Source organism: Schistocerca americana, chromosome 4 (assembly GCF_021461395.2).
Source record: "Schistocerca americana isolate TAMUIC-IGC-003095 chromosome 4, iqSchAmer2.1, whole genome shotgun sequence".
Taxonomy (NCBI): domain Eukaryota; kingdom Metazoa; phylum Arthropoda; class Insecta; order Orthoptera; family Acrididae; genus Schistocerca; species Schistocerca americana.
Genome location: NC_060122.1, coordinates 612,042,776 through 612,057,201, shown reverse-complemented (window position 1 = coordinate 612,057,201; position 14,426 = coordinate 612,042,776). Strand labels below are relative to the sequence as shown.

Sequence of the window (14,426 nt, the reverse complement as noted above, 5' to 3'; positions counted from 1 at the left end):
TATAAAATTGCCTACAGATGTGGTAAGCAAACGCCAGCGGCCAGTGAATCTTGGCCCTTTGCGTAATTGGTTTCCTTCATTCTGGTCGGATTTACCCTTTCAAGAAAATTAAAATTTGTTTCAATGTAGTTGTTTGAGTGCTAGCAGTCATTATTTGCCTGTTATCTTCTAAGCCACTCAAGTTGATGTGACTGAGGGTTGTGTGAGTGATTATTACTTTAAGTTGTTGTATATCATTGTAAGATTAAACAGTTAATAACAGATAATTCTTTCGTAAAATTCTGGTTGTTACACGTAAGGTTTGGTCAGGGCTTGGGGCCACGTTCACGTTGAGCTTTGGTCTTGGTCCGAGCATTTTCATATGTTCCATAATTATTGTGCATGATTTATATGTTTGTTTGTTTTCTCTCGGCCTCCCGAGCTGTTCGTAGCGTTTGGAGGCGCTGCTGCGAGGCCTAGTTTATTACTGCCGGTCCACCGGGCACAACCGTTCCCGTTGGCTGTGTGCGTGGGCGCGGCCGGCGCGTTGCTTCCCGTTTCACCGTAGCCTCTGAGACGTAACGGCCTCCTGGTTTGCTGCATCCAATATAAGTTGAGTTCCTCTTTAGAAGCAATCGGGCGTTAATTTACCCAGTTCAGCCATTTTTTTTTATTATTCAGACCTGGCTTGCCGCATCTGCCCCTTCCACGATTCCCCTGTGTGAAATTTGGTGTTTTTAACATAACAAGTATAATACTGATGTAATACTCAGTTGTTAAATAGTATTTTATTATTATTCCACGCCAGTAGGTTGAATTAATTGAATGTTTTTAAATTCACTTTGGCCAGGGTTGTAAGAAATTTTGTTTTTTATTTATTTATAGTGAACCTTTTGTGTGTAAATCTGAATTGAGGAGTTTGCATTTTTCAATTTATTTTTGAGAAATGATCTATATTTATGGTAATAAGATGGAACAAGAAACGTGTTTTGCCTAATATGGTTGAAATGGCTCTGAGCACTATGGGACTCAACATCTGAGGTCATCAATCTCCTAGAACTTAGAACTACTTAAACCTTACTAACCTAAGGACATCACACACATCCATGCCCGAGGAAGGATTCGAACTGGTGAGCGTAGCAGCTGAGCTGTTCCGAACCGAAACGCCTAGAACCGCTCGGCCACAACGGCCGGCCAACTTTTCATGCCGGCTTAGTTGTTCCTTTATCCTGAGGCGTCCACTGACATTTCAAACATGACACAGAAAAGATGAAGTATTCCCGGCCGTTGTGGCCGAGCGGTTCTAGGCGCTACAGTCTGGAGCCGAGCGACCGCTGCGGTCGTAGGTTTGAATCCTGGGACTGGGGACTGAAGACATCAATGTTAAGTCCCATAGTGCTCAAAGCCATTTGAACCATTTGTTGAAGAATTTTTTTAATGTGCTGAGAATTGGAATCACACTTGGGTTTCAGGATTACAGTGTTTGGCGAACGAAATGCAGAGATATGTTTGTGTGAGAGAAGAAATGTTTACTTTTGTGTGAGAGGTCACATTTTTGGAGGTGGGTGTGAAAGAGGGAGAATGCTTCCTTTGCATGAGACAGATCATATGTTTGTCAGTAATATATAATATGAGGTATAAAATATGGAGAGATCATATATTTATAAGGAGTACAGAATTTGACTTAATAAATACAGAGCTGTGTGTGTGTTTGTGTGTGTGTGTGTGTGTGTGTGTGTGTGTGTGTGTGTGTGTGTGTATGTGTATGTGTGTGTGTGTGTGTGTGTGTGTGTGTGTGTGTGTGTGCAGCATTTTGTGTGTATAATGCATATCTTTCGCCATTGGAATTATTTTAATGTTACGCCAGAGGTATGTATGTGTAGGTGAATAATGCATTGCCCTGACCTGGTCAATTTTAATATTTAGTCAGAGATAACAGAGAAAAATTATTATTTTATCACATATGTATTTAAGGAGCACAGAATTTTTTTGATTTACGAAATGTAGATGTACATATGTGTATCTATATAATGCATAACTTGATCTTGGCTTCACTTCAGTGTTCAGCCAGAGGTATGTGACATTCACAGAAGTAGTGAACAACTTTGACTTTATATTGAGGGTTATCTTACTTCTTACTGCATATCTAGCACATCATTTTAATAATATGCTCTGATCGGCAGGAGGGAGATATAAAGCATACAATTGATCCATTTCCACAATTTTTATTGGCTGGAGACAAAAAAAGGGGAGAAGACGAGAGGGCATAATTGATGTGGAGCTCGGTAATTGTCTAACGTGCACCATTTTACGCATAATTTTAATACTGTTGGTTGGTGTTTTAAATTCAACAGTAAGACAACTGGGCTATTTCCGCCATCTTGGTTATTTTATACTGTGCTATGATTTTCTGTAGGTAGAGGGAGGGGGAAAGGGTTTTTGCTTTCCCATTTACACATCTGGGCTATTTTCTTATACTAAACTCTGATTATTTGGGGATAGAGGGAAGAGGGCAGGGAGTAAAAAGCACACATTTAATATCTTTCCATCAGCTTCGACTTTTAACGCTATACTGTGACTATTTGGAGATTAGGAGGTAAGGGAAACGGGAAAGGGTTTTAAATTTTTCACTAGGTCAATTGGGCTGTGTTTTTCAGTGTGATTTACTGGAACTATAGGATACAGCACTGTAACTGTCTGGAGATATGGAGGGGAGAGGCTTTCAACTTTCCACTGACACAGTTGGGCCATTTTAGCCATCTTGGGTCTTCCATAGGCTCTTCTAGTTTTAATATTGCGCTATAACTGGCTGGAGATAAGGAAGGGGGATGGCATTCAACTGATTAGGATTATATCACTCATAGAGAGATGATGTCATGAATTCAGGTTCATAATCATGTATTAACTTTATGATCATGTGATGTCCTTGAAAAGGTCAATGACGGAATTCAGGGGTCAAACCGTGCCAGAATGCCAAGAATGAGCCAATGCCAGAGGGTTCATTGAACCACTTTCACAATAATTCTCTGTCTGAACCTCGAACAGCGCGCAGAAAAAACTAACACAAATATCTTTCCGTGCGATCTCAGATATCCAATTTTATTAGGATGATCATTTCTCCCTTCGTGAGTCGGCGTCAAAAATATATTTTCGCATTCGGAGGAGAAAGTCGGTGATCAAAATTTCGTGAGAAGATTTTGCCGCAACGAAAGCCGTCTTTCTTTTAATGATGTCCACACCAAAACCTGTATTGTGTCCGTGGCACTCTCTCCCCTATTTCGCGATAATACAAAGCTTACTGCTCTTTCCTAGGTATTTAGTTAAATTTACGGCCTTTAGATTTGATTGATTTATCGTGTAACCGAAGTTTCGCACCATACAGATACTGTATCTTTTCTAAATCGGTTTGAAATTTTTGATCTTCTGATAACTTCACGAGACGAGAAACGACAGCATCATCTGAAAATAACCTAAGACGGCTGCTCAGTTCGTCTCCTAAATCGTTTATATAATAAGTAACAGCATAGAGCCTATAACACTACCTTGGGGTACGCCAGAAATCACTAGTGGTTTACTTAATTACTTTCCGTCAATTACTACGAATTATGACCTTTCTGATATCGAATAACTGAGACAATATTCTATAAGCATGCTATTTCCCTACAGGACTCTTGTGTTGTACAGTGTCAAAAGCTTTCTGGAAATCTAGAAATACAGAATCAATTTGAAATCCCTTGACAATAGCACTGAACACTTCGTTTGAGGAAAGAGATAGCTGTGTTTCACAAGAACGATGTTTTCTAAATACATGTTGACTGTGTGTCAATAGACGGTGCTCTTCGAATTAACACATAATGTTCGAAAACGATATATGTTCCAAAATCCTGCTGCATATTGACGTTAATGATATGGGTCTGTAATTTAGCGGATTACCCTTACTACCTTTCTTGACTCTTGGTGTGATGTGAGCAACTTTCCAGTCTTTGGGTATGAATATTTCGTGTAACGAGCACTATTTTATGATTAAATATGGATCTATTGTGTCAGCATACTCTGAAAGGAACCTAATTGGTATACAGTCTGAACCGGAAGGCTTACTTTTATTGAGTGATTTAAAGTTGCTTCACTACTCCGATGATATCTACTTTTAAGTCAATCACGGTGACAGCTGTTCTTGATTCGAATTCTGGACTATTTACTTCGTCTCATGTGGTGAAGGAATTTCGGAAGTCTGTTTTTAGTAACTGTGCTCTAGCAGCACTGTCGTCGATAGTATTTCCACTTCTGTCGAGCAGAGAATGCGTCTATTGTGTCCTGCCACTAGCATACTTTACATACTACTAGAATCTCTTTCGATTTTCTGCCAGATTTCGAGGACAAGTTTCTTTCTGGAAACTATTACAAGCATGTCGCATTTAAGTCCGCGCTAAATTTCGAGCTTGTGCAAAAGATCGGTAGTTTTGAAGATTTTGCGTTCGTTTAAATTTAGCATGCTTTTTTCGCTGTTTCTTCGAAATTATTCTGACCCGTTTTGTGTACCAAGGGCGATCAGCTTTATTTGGTATAAATCTCTCAATTGCTGTCGATTTTAATTTTATAAATTCAACTTAATTTGGTCTACATTATTAATTTCGAAGGAGTGGAGATTGTCTCTTAAGGCATCAAGTGAATTTGTATCTGCTTTTTTGAATAGGTATATTTTTCGTTTATTTTTGGAGGATTATCTGTTGCTAAGAGATCAAGTGTGTTTTCACAATCGTTTACTATTTGCATGGGCTCATGAACGGAATGCTCGAAATTATTTTCAGAGAATACGATTAGTACAATTGCGGATTATGTTTTATGCATACCTCCGGATTTAAACATGTATTTTCACCAAAGTATCGAGGGTAAATTAAAGTCACCATCAACTATAATTGTATGAGTAGGATACGTGTTCGAAATTAAACTCAAGTTTTCTTTGAATCTTTCAACTGTGGTGTCATCTGAATTGGGAGATCGGTAAAAAGATCCAACTATTATTTTATTTCGGTTCCTGTAGTGTCTGGTATTATCAGCAGAAGATGGCAAACGTTTTCTTTTCCAGAATAATGTTAATACTCTAGTATGGAGTCGCTATAATGCTTGGCTGACTTTGGAAATACAGCAACCCCCGTTTTTTACCTAAAAGGGTGTGTGTTAGTACCGTTACTTATGCTATATCACTAAAGTGCTAATTAGAAAATTGATGTGCTTCGATAAATAATTCAGCCAGATCATTGTTAAGTTTCCCATTGAACCAAGACTGTGTAAAATCACGATACTGGGAAAATTGTTTCAACTCACCACTTTCACAGGGGTGTTTGTTACTGATGTGGATAATCGACATGGCATATCAACGAAATCATTTGCTATTTTTAGGCAACATGATCATATTGCAATGCTGCTGTAAATACACTCCAAACATGAAAATATGTACGAATAAATTGTGAAATAGATGAAACTGATTTTTGTGATTACTGTGGGAATAACATTGTTTATTTCGGTGATTAAATTTTCGGTGTTTTTTAATAGTTTATTATGAGAAATACAGACTGTAGACGTTCTAGATAACCTTTGAGCAATAGTTCTTGGTTGGCAAATATTGCAGCCTTCCTCAAAAGTACGTTTTGCACACGACCTTATCTAGATGTAGATCAAACGCAAATAAAAAGCATATTAAAGTATTAATATCATCGATTTTATTTTTCAAGTGCAGAACATGATGCATTAAATTCTTTCCCCCTAAAATGTTGCTTCCACATTTGAAACATTACTGAAAACCTTTAAAACCGCAACATTTGACACGAAAGTTGTTAATTGCTAACATATTTTTTTCGTTTCTACGTCATCAGGAAAGAACATTGACACAAACATTGCGAATCTGACGATTTTTGCAGATATTTTAGTAATTAAATTAACACTGTCACACCTGATAAGCCACACAGAACAATTTAGATTTGGAAGTATCTAATTTTTGCGGCCCCTTTGCGATACACCTAGCGTGGACCTCAAATTGAAATTTATTAGTTTCTTCCAGTAGCTGGAAGTAATTCAGACTGCCTATTGGTACGTGTCCTTGGCTGCTTAGCGTAGTACTTAAGCAAACATGTGTTCTGGACAGCTGTAAGCTTCATAAGGTATGTTTTGATGCTTTACCTCATTTTCACCTAAGCATATCAACTGTCTTTTTAGCACATCATTTTTTACCCATATGTATTTTGCAAATATTTAAGTATGAGAATGTCATTGGGGCACTTCATCTGAGGGTTGACATGTTTTTGGCAGCATTTTTTGTGCAGATACGTATATATACATAATGAGTGTGTGTGTGTGCTTCAAACTCACATATATTTTAATATGTAAATACTGCATGTCTTTGAATATGACGCCATTTTTACGCAATTCAAGTGATTGGCTGCCTCACTTTAGTACCGACTATAATACTATTCTATGTATGGCTTGAGGTGAGGGGGGAGGAGGAGGGTAGATGCGATGAGAGGAGAGAAAGTACAACTGATCTAGTTTCGCCATCTTGCATTTTTCAATTTCCAACCCTACTATCTTGCTTTTTTTTTTTAAATTTCCCACCTGTCCCACGCTACATTTCTAAATTTCACAACGCCACCTACCTGGATTTGTTAATTTTTCGCCGCCATCATGTCGGATTTGAGCAGCTACAATACTGATTAGTGATAATCGCTTCAAATGTGTATCAACGTTACCTTAGACGTATTACTGATGCTTGGCGTCATTTGACTGAAATAAAAAATGCAGACAATTCGTTTTTGGAAAAATCTTCTCAGGTAATGAGACTTGCACTTATAAATACGAACCTACCAAAAAAGGACAAAGTGCAAAATGGATCTCAGATGGTTCAGCAAAACTGAAAAAGCTACCGATGTGATTCGTGATCTGTACAACATTCCAAAGAACGACTTTTCTGAGATTTTCACTTGGTTATACGATTGTTACGTGCATTGTACCCGAGTGAAGGAGACTATGTACAACACATGAATGATTAAAACCGCCATCTTAATTGTTCTCTATTTTTTATTACTCCAGTCTCTAAACTTTCGACAGGTGGTGTATAGTAATTACCATATACCGCACATTTGGTAAATTTTATTTGTATTTAGTCCAAGGTTAGAGTAGCTTCGTACTTATTCTGGAAAGGCAAAAAAAGACCTTTGTACTTGGTCTGACTGCCACAAAATTTATTACGCCATTACGAATAAGGTGGAGCTGGCTTTCAACGTATGTTACTAGTGATGGACATAATTTATAAAGAGAAAAACGATAACGTGAATCACATATTGAGAGCTGCTCAACTAAGAATCAGTAAAATATGGGTATGAATATGGATGGACAATTTTATCCTGTAGCCGTAACTGTCTGTCATGTTACATCAGAGATAACTTCTATTACATGAAACACTAGTGATCTTCGATAGAGAGCTTTCTTCCTGAAACAGTCGATTAGATAGTCATCGAGTGCTTACATTCGATCTGATACTAGCAAAATAAGTTGCCACCACACTCGCCAACTGTCATTCGAGGCAGTGCAGAAGTATACGACACTACTCATCAGCAGTCGAGGCTTCTCCATCATGTCATCACTTCAAACGCAGCCGTTTCTTTTTGTACTGTTTACAGCATCCTACGCATGGGATGGTAATTCCCTAGTTCAGTTATCGGTAGTCTCCGTCCAATACGGTATGACAGAATATCGCAGGGAGTATAGTCCATTATTTGATCTTGGATGGCAGGCGCAGATGCAAAGGGGTTATGATATGCTTAGTTCACAATGTTGTGGATCCCCTATCCCTCTTCCCCGGTGGTCAGACGTGGTCGGTCAGAATCTTGACAAAGAGTATGCCTGCCAGTATGCCTGCCCAAAAATCTGGATATTGCACAACTCGACCAGCCGTCATACTGGAGACCCACAATGATGCACTTTTCTTTCTCTTTCAGATGCTGATGACGTTATCTCACAGGAGTGTGCGGCATGTCTTTGCCTTTCACAATGATCACTCAACATCTGAAGCTTTCCACCTACCTGGTAAACCCTACCATGCTTGGTAACAATACTGAAAACAAACATCACTAATGCGCTCTTGTGGCTGTTTGTTTTTTTTTTATCAAAAATAGTATTTCACACAGGTTAGTGCCGTTTTGAAAATTTCCCTATGAAAATTACTGAAGTTTTGATGAAGCCCCTAACAGGGCATTTACGGTTTCTCGTAATGCACTCTTTATTGTTAACCTTAAATACTTAAACCAGTTTTATCGGGAAGCAACTTCTTTAACGACTTCCCGTTAAGCTTTGTCTGGTTTCTTAATTAATGTTCTTCCCTTTCAAGCACTTCCGCTTCTTAACTCCCGTCAGCATTTATCCCACATTCAGTATTCACTAGAAGTCGATACAACTTCTGTCCAGGCCAATATTCTGTTCACCTCTGCAGGCGACGCGAGCTACTGGCTCGTTAAACCGCATTCGATTCCTAATTTACAACTGAAGAAGTTCTTTAACATTGTACCCTACAAGGTGTATTAGGCGCCTATTTTGATTCGCAAGATACACGCCAAAGTGATACACATGGCTTATAAATACAGCAGTAGACTGTGAGTATTAACTTAGTAGGCGACACAAGTGTTGAACAGCCGCGTCAGCGGCAACATTTTACAGCCAAAGCCAGTTCTACTGCACGCAACGCGTGCCGCGATAGCACATCCCCTGCAGCATCTACTACCCGCGTCGCACGCCTTCCACCCACTGGCACAGCTCGCAGACGTCGCTGGCCAGTCATCGTGGAGCTGGTGGAAGCTGTGAGCTCCACTAGAGGCAAATACCACCACCACCACCACCGCCACCGCCGCCGCCACCTCGACCATACACTTTGTATGGTTGCGTCCGAGCTCGAGTCATTTTCACCTCCCACGTGTTGTAGGCCAGTTAAGCTAGTGCTCGATCGCTAATGATCACCATGCATACCAGAGACACTAGGTTTATCCTTTTTGTCGTAATAACACCAATATTTCAATAACTGATACAGGTTTGAATCCTTAAATACTACGAGTGTGAAAGTGAACTCAGGTAACAAGCTTTATTCGCTTGAAGACAATGGTACACAACAGCTGAGAATGACATTACACAGTGAAGAATATCAAAGCATGGATCTGCAATGATTATAAAATTCGTATTTTTCCCACATTGTTCTTCAGACAGCAGTACTTTGATAATTTCTCCTGAGAGACCAACTGAAATTTTTCGCCTTTCGCCTCTATAGCAAAACAGACCTCAAGCTGTTGGATAATACAGAGAGGTGAGGCGTTACTGAAAGAAGTGAAGGTTATGGCGCTCATTATGGTTCAGAAAATAGTCAGTTAAAGCAGGATGGCGAATTAAGCGATCATGGTGTGCCAATGGATCTATCATAGCATGAGGCTGAAGTTGTTACACTGTTTTATACTTACAAGTCACGCCTCATTTAAATTTTGGAGGTTATTATTTATTTATTCTTTCATACTGGTCATCTGGGAAGCTATTCAGGAATATGTGAAAATTAGTCATATAACACCCGTTCGTCGAATAACACAAGTAAAACAATTATTTTCATCTATTCTCCAATCATCGGCATCAGCTCGCACGTGAGTGAGGAAAACTTACTCTTGAATATGTACATAGGATGTACTGCGGTTTTCGTTGAGTTGTATACACTATCTGAGACACCCACATGAAATGCTGAATAATTGACCACCAGATGTAAAGAGAGTCCGGCCTGTCTGTATAAAAGGAGGCAGGGAGTACTGTGTAGCCAGTAGAGAAGCAGTGACACCACAATGGGTCGATCGGGAGAGACCAGTAACTTCGAACGTGGACTAATCATTGGATGAACCTAAGTGACAAATGTATAAAATGCTTCTCAGTCTTTCTCATGGTAGCCAAAATGGCTCTGAGCACTATGGGACTTAACATCTATGGTCATCAGTCCCCTAGAACTTAGAACTACTTAAACCTAACTAACCTAAGGACATCACACAACACCCACTCATCACGAGGCAGAGAAAATCCCTGACCCCGCCGGGAATCGAACCCGGGAACCCGGGCGTGGGAAGCGAGAACGCTACCGCACGACCACGAGCTGCGGACACATGGTAGCCAAATCGATTGTTAGTGATATGAGTGTGAAGTGGAAACGCGCTGAAACTGCCACAATCGTACCCTGTGGCAATCCGGTGGAAGCGTTTGCGTTTGGCAAACGCCTGGAGAGCGCTACCTGCCTTCATGTGTAGAAACAACGATGAAGTAAGGAGGAGATGGTGTTACAGTAGGGGCAGTTTTTCTTGCTTAGGATGTCGTCACCGAACTGAGTTACGACAATGATAAATGGTGAAGGATATGATCACATCACCAGTGTTACATAGGTGGCGGCACGGTATCTGCGCGTGTTCGGTCAGAGGACTGGGTGCCCTCCGTAATAAAAAAATAAGAGAAGTATTCAACGATCAACTTGGACAGGTGACATCCGCCCACACCAAATGCCGAGTGCAAATCACGGAAAAAAAGTGGTAACTTCTTTGACCAGTAAACAAAACGCCTTGGGCTCGAGTTCGAACCTAATCGCTACTTAAATCCTGAATAAAAATTATCAGCAGTGACGAAGACTTCCACCATAAGAAGTCACCCTCGTTCTGCCAGTTTCCTTGTCAAAGTCGACTGAGGAGCTACCAGAGGTTCGGGTCACTCTGTCGCTGTTGTGGCGCGAAACTGCCTTCCCCAAAAAGGTGGAAGAATCGGCAACGACCAACGCCATGAGATTCAGAAGACAAAGGAAACCACTGCATTAAAGGCAAATAATGTGTATTCACACGACATGTAGCTTGTAAATGAAAAGGTGTCATGATGATCTCTGTATTGGCAAAAGATTCCGAATTAGTCCCCCATACTGATATTTTGGGAAGCGACAGCCGAGGGGGAGATAACCATTGGAGAAAAATATGGAATAATCAAGGAAGTAATAGTGTTCTACGAGTCAGAGCATGGAATGGCAGAATTCTGGAACCAGTAGAAAATCTAGATATAGTTGGGGTCAGTAAAACGAAATGAAAATAAGACAAAGACTTCTGACCAGACGAATCTAGGGTAAATTCGATAGCAGAAGAAAATCGTGTAACGGGAAGAGGATTTGTTATGAGTGGGAAAGTAATGCAGCGAGTAATTTACCGGGAACAGTTCATCGAGGGGGATATTCTCTTCGGATTCGATAGGAAACGAACGCCATCAGTGATATTTAAGGTATACACAGCTACGTCGCAAGCAAAAGACGAAGACACAGAGAAAGTATATGAGGATGTTGAACGGGTAATTTAGTATGTATATGTCATAATCGTCATGGCGTTTTGGAACGCGGTTGTAGGAAAAGAAATAGAAGAAAGTATTACGGGAGAGTATGGGCTAGGTAGTAGCAACGGAAAGGAGGTAGGGTAAAGTTCCTGCAATAACTTTGAGATGGTAACAGCAACTACACTGTTCAAGGACGTCAGGAGGAGGAGGTATACTTGGAAAAGACCCGGAGACACCGGAAGACTCCAGCTGGATTACTTAATAGTCGGACAGAGAATCTGAAATCAGCTTTTGGATTTTAAGGCATCCAGTGGAGGAGATACAAACTCAGATCATAATTTAGTAATGTTTAAAAGTAGACTGGCGTACAGTAGAATCGTTAGGAAGAATTAGCGTGGAAGGAAGTGGTATACTGAAGTACTGAGGAACGATCAGAGACGTTTAAATTTCGCTAAAGATGTGGATACTGCGATAAGGATTATCACGGTAGGTAGATCAGCTGAAAAGGCGCGGACATCTGTAAAAATGTCAGTCACAGACGTTGGACGGTCAAACATTGGGCAACAGAAGAAATATTTGAATTGACTACGAAAGGAGCAAGTAAAAAAACGTTCAGGAAAATGGAGGAAAAGAGAAATATAAATTACGTAGGAATAATATAAACAGGAAGTTCAGGAGACCCCAGGAGAAATTGTTGCAGGAAAAATGTGAAAAAATCGAAGAGGAAATGGTCGTTGGTAGGACAAACTCACCTTATAGAAAAATCAAAACAACCTTTGGTGAAATTAGAAGCAAGGGTGGCAATATTAAGAATGCAATGGGATTTCCACTTTCAAATGTAGAGGAAAGAGAGGATAGGTAGAAAGACTACACCGAAGGTCTCTGTGAGCGAAGGACTTGATAGAAGAAGAAACAGGAGTCGATAGGGAAGAGGATAGGACTCAAACATTAGAATCAAAATTCAAAACAGATTTGGACGAAATGTGATTAAATAAAGCAGAAGGAAATTCCGTCAGAATTTCTAACAGCATTGATGGGGGGGGGGGGGGGGGAGATTGGCAACCAAATGACTCTTTAAGTTGGTGTGTAGTATCTGTGAGACTGGTGATGTACCATCAAATATTCGGAAAAATTGTACGGCCAGCTATGTGAGAAAATTACCGCACAATTAGCTTAACATCCCATGGATCCAAGCTGATGACAGGAATAATATACAGAAGGAAGGGAAAAAAGTTCAGGAGCTTTTACATGGCGATGGTTTTGACTCTAGGAAAGATAAAGGCACCAGAGAGGCAGTTCTGACAATGTCCTTTATAATGGAATCAAGGCTGAAGGAAAATTGAGGTTTGCTGATAGGATTTGTCGATATCGAAAAAGCGTTAGACAATGTGAAATGATGCAGCGAGTTCGAAATTCTGAAAAAATAGACGTAAGCTACCGGGAATGACAGGTGATACACAATATGTACATGACCCAAGAGGGAACCATAAGGGTGGAAAGCTAAAAGTGAAGAGCTCGAACTGAAAAGAATTTAAGACAGGAACGCAGTCTTTCGCCCCAACTCTTCACTCTATACAATGAAGAAGTGACGATAGAAATAAGAATAAGGTACGAGAGAAGGATTAAAATTCAAGGTGAAAAGATGTCAGTGCTAGGATTTGCTGGTGACATCGCTATCCTCAGGGCACATGAAGAAGAATATTTCAGGATCTATTCGATAGAATAAATAGGCTAATAAGCACAGAATATGGATTGAGAGTACGAGTTGTGTGAGAAAAGTAATGAGAATGACAACACCGCGAGCTATCTCGCAATGCTGTATTGCTCTACTTGTGTATACCGGTGTGTTCATCCCTTCGAGATCCTCAGTCCTGGTTTTAGCCCCATACAGCCATCACGTCGTTTTTGAGAGCGCCGTCAGTGAAGATGTGTTTTTGTTGTGTGCTACGAAAAAGGAAGAGCAGAGTTAAGAACGGCATTATGTAACTCAGTTTCGTTTTGAACTTGAGGAATCGGCAAGTGTGAACGTTGAAAAGAAGAAGTTGCTCTATGGGGAACACTCCTCGCCAAGAGCACAAGTTTTTCGCTGGAAAAATTATTTTTCAACCACATGTTTTACAAAGATGTCCTAGAAAGACTCAGGAAATGTATGAACAGAGTGAGACCAGACATTGCAGACAAGTGGAATCTGCATTTGACAATTCCCCACGTCACGCGGCCAGTTCTGTCACAGAATTTCTTACCTCAAAATGTTTTTCTGTTATGAAACTTCCTGCCAGATTAAAACTGTGTGCTGAACGGAGACTCGAACTTGGTACCTTTGCCTTTTACAGGCAAGTGCTCTACCAACTGAGCTGCCCAAGCACGACTCACGATCCCTCCTCACAGCTATACTTTCGCCAGTACCTCGTCTCCTACCTTTCAAAAACAGAATCTCTTCTGCGAAACTTGCAAAACTAGCACTCCTGGAAGAAAGGATATTGTGGAGACATGTCTTTGCCGCAGCGTGGGGGATGTTTCCAGAATGAAATTTTCACTCTACAGCGGAGTGTGCGCTGACATGAAACTCCCCGGCAGATCCCCCAGGCTGAGGCAAAGCCATGTCTCCGCAATATCCTTTCTTCCAGGAGTACTAGTTTTGCAAGTTTCGCAGAAGAGAATCTGTGAAGTTTGGAAGGTAGGAGACGAGGTACTGGTGGAAGTAAAGCTGTGAGGAGGGGTCGTATGTCGTGGTTGGACAGCTCAGTTTGTAGAGCACTTGTCCACGAATGGCAAAGGTCCCGATTTCGAGTCTCGGCACGGCACACAGTTTCAATCCGCCACGAAGTTTCATATCAGTGCACACTCCGCTGTGACCTGAAAATTTCATTCGGGTATTTCTGTTGTTCCACAGCCTCCTGTTACACCTGATTTAAGTGTTGTGACTTTTTTCTTTTCTCGAAACAGAAAAAAGTCTCAACAAAACCTCATTTTGCGACTCTGGATTACATTCAAAAGAATATGACCGACATGTTAAACGTCTTACCAGTTGACGCCAGTGCTGCTACCAGGACTGGGAACAACGACTCCGCCGATATGCAGCT

The 14,426-nt window shown here is 40.6% G+C and overlaps 1 protein-coding gene across 1 annotated transcript in view; it reads left to right on the top strand.

Moving 5' to 3' along the window:
• The window catches only part of LOC124613652 (retinitis pigmentosa 1-like 1 protein), a 107,457-nt gene extending 98,482 nt beyond the window's left edge, over positions 1-8,975 (top strand). Inside the window, exon 4 of the mRNA XM_047142367.1 lies at positions 8,686-8,975. Coding sequence (XP_046998323.1) covers positions 8,686-8,975 — 290 coding nt within the window. The remainder of the gene's footprint in view (positions 1-8,685) is intronic.
• Positions 8,976-14,426: the final 5,451 nt, after the last annotated feature.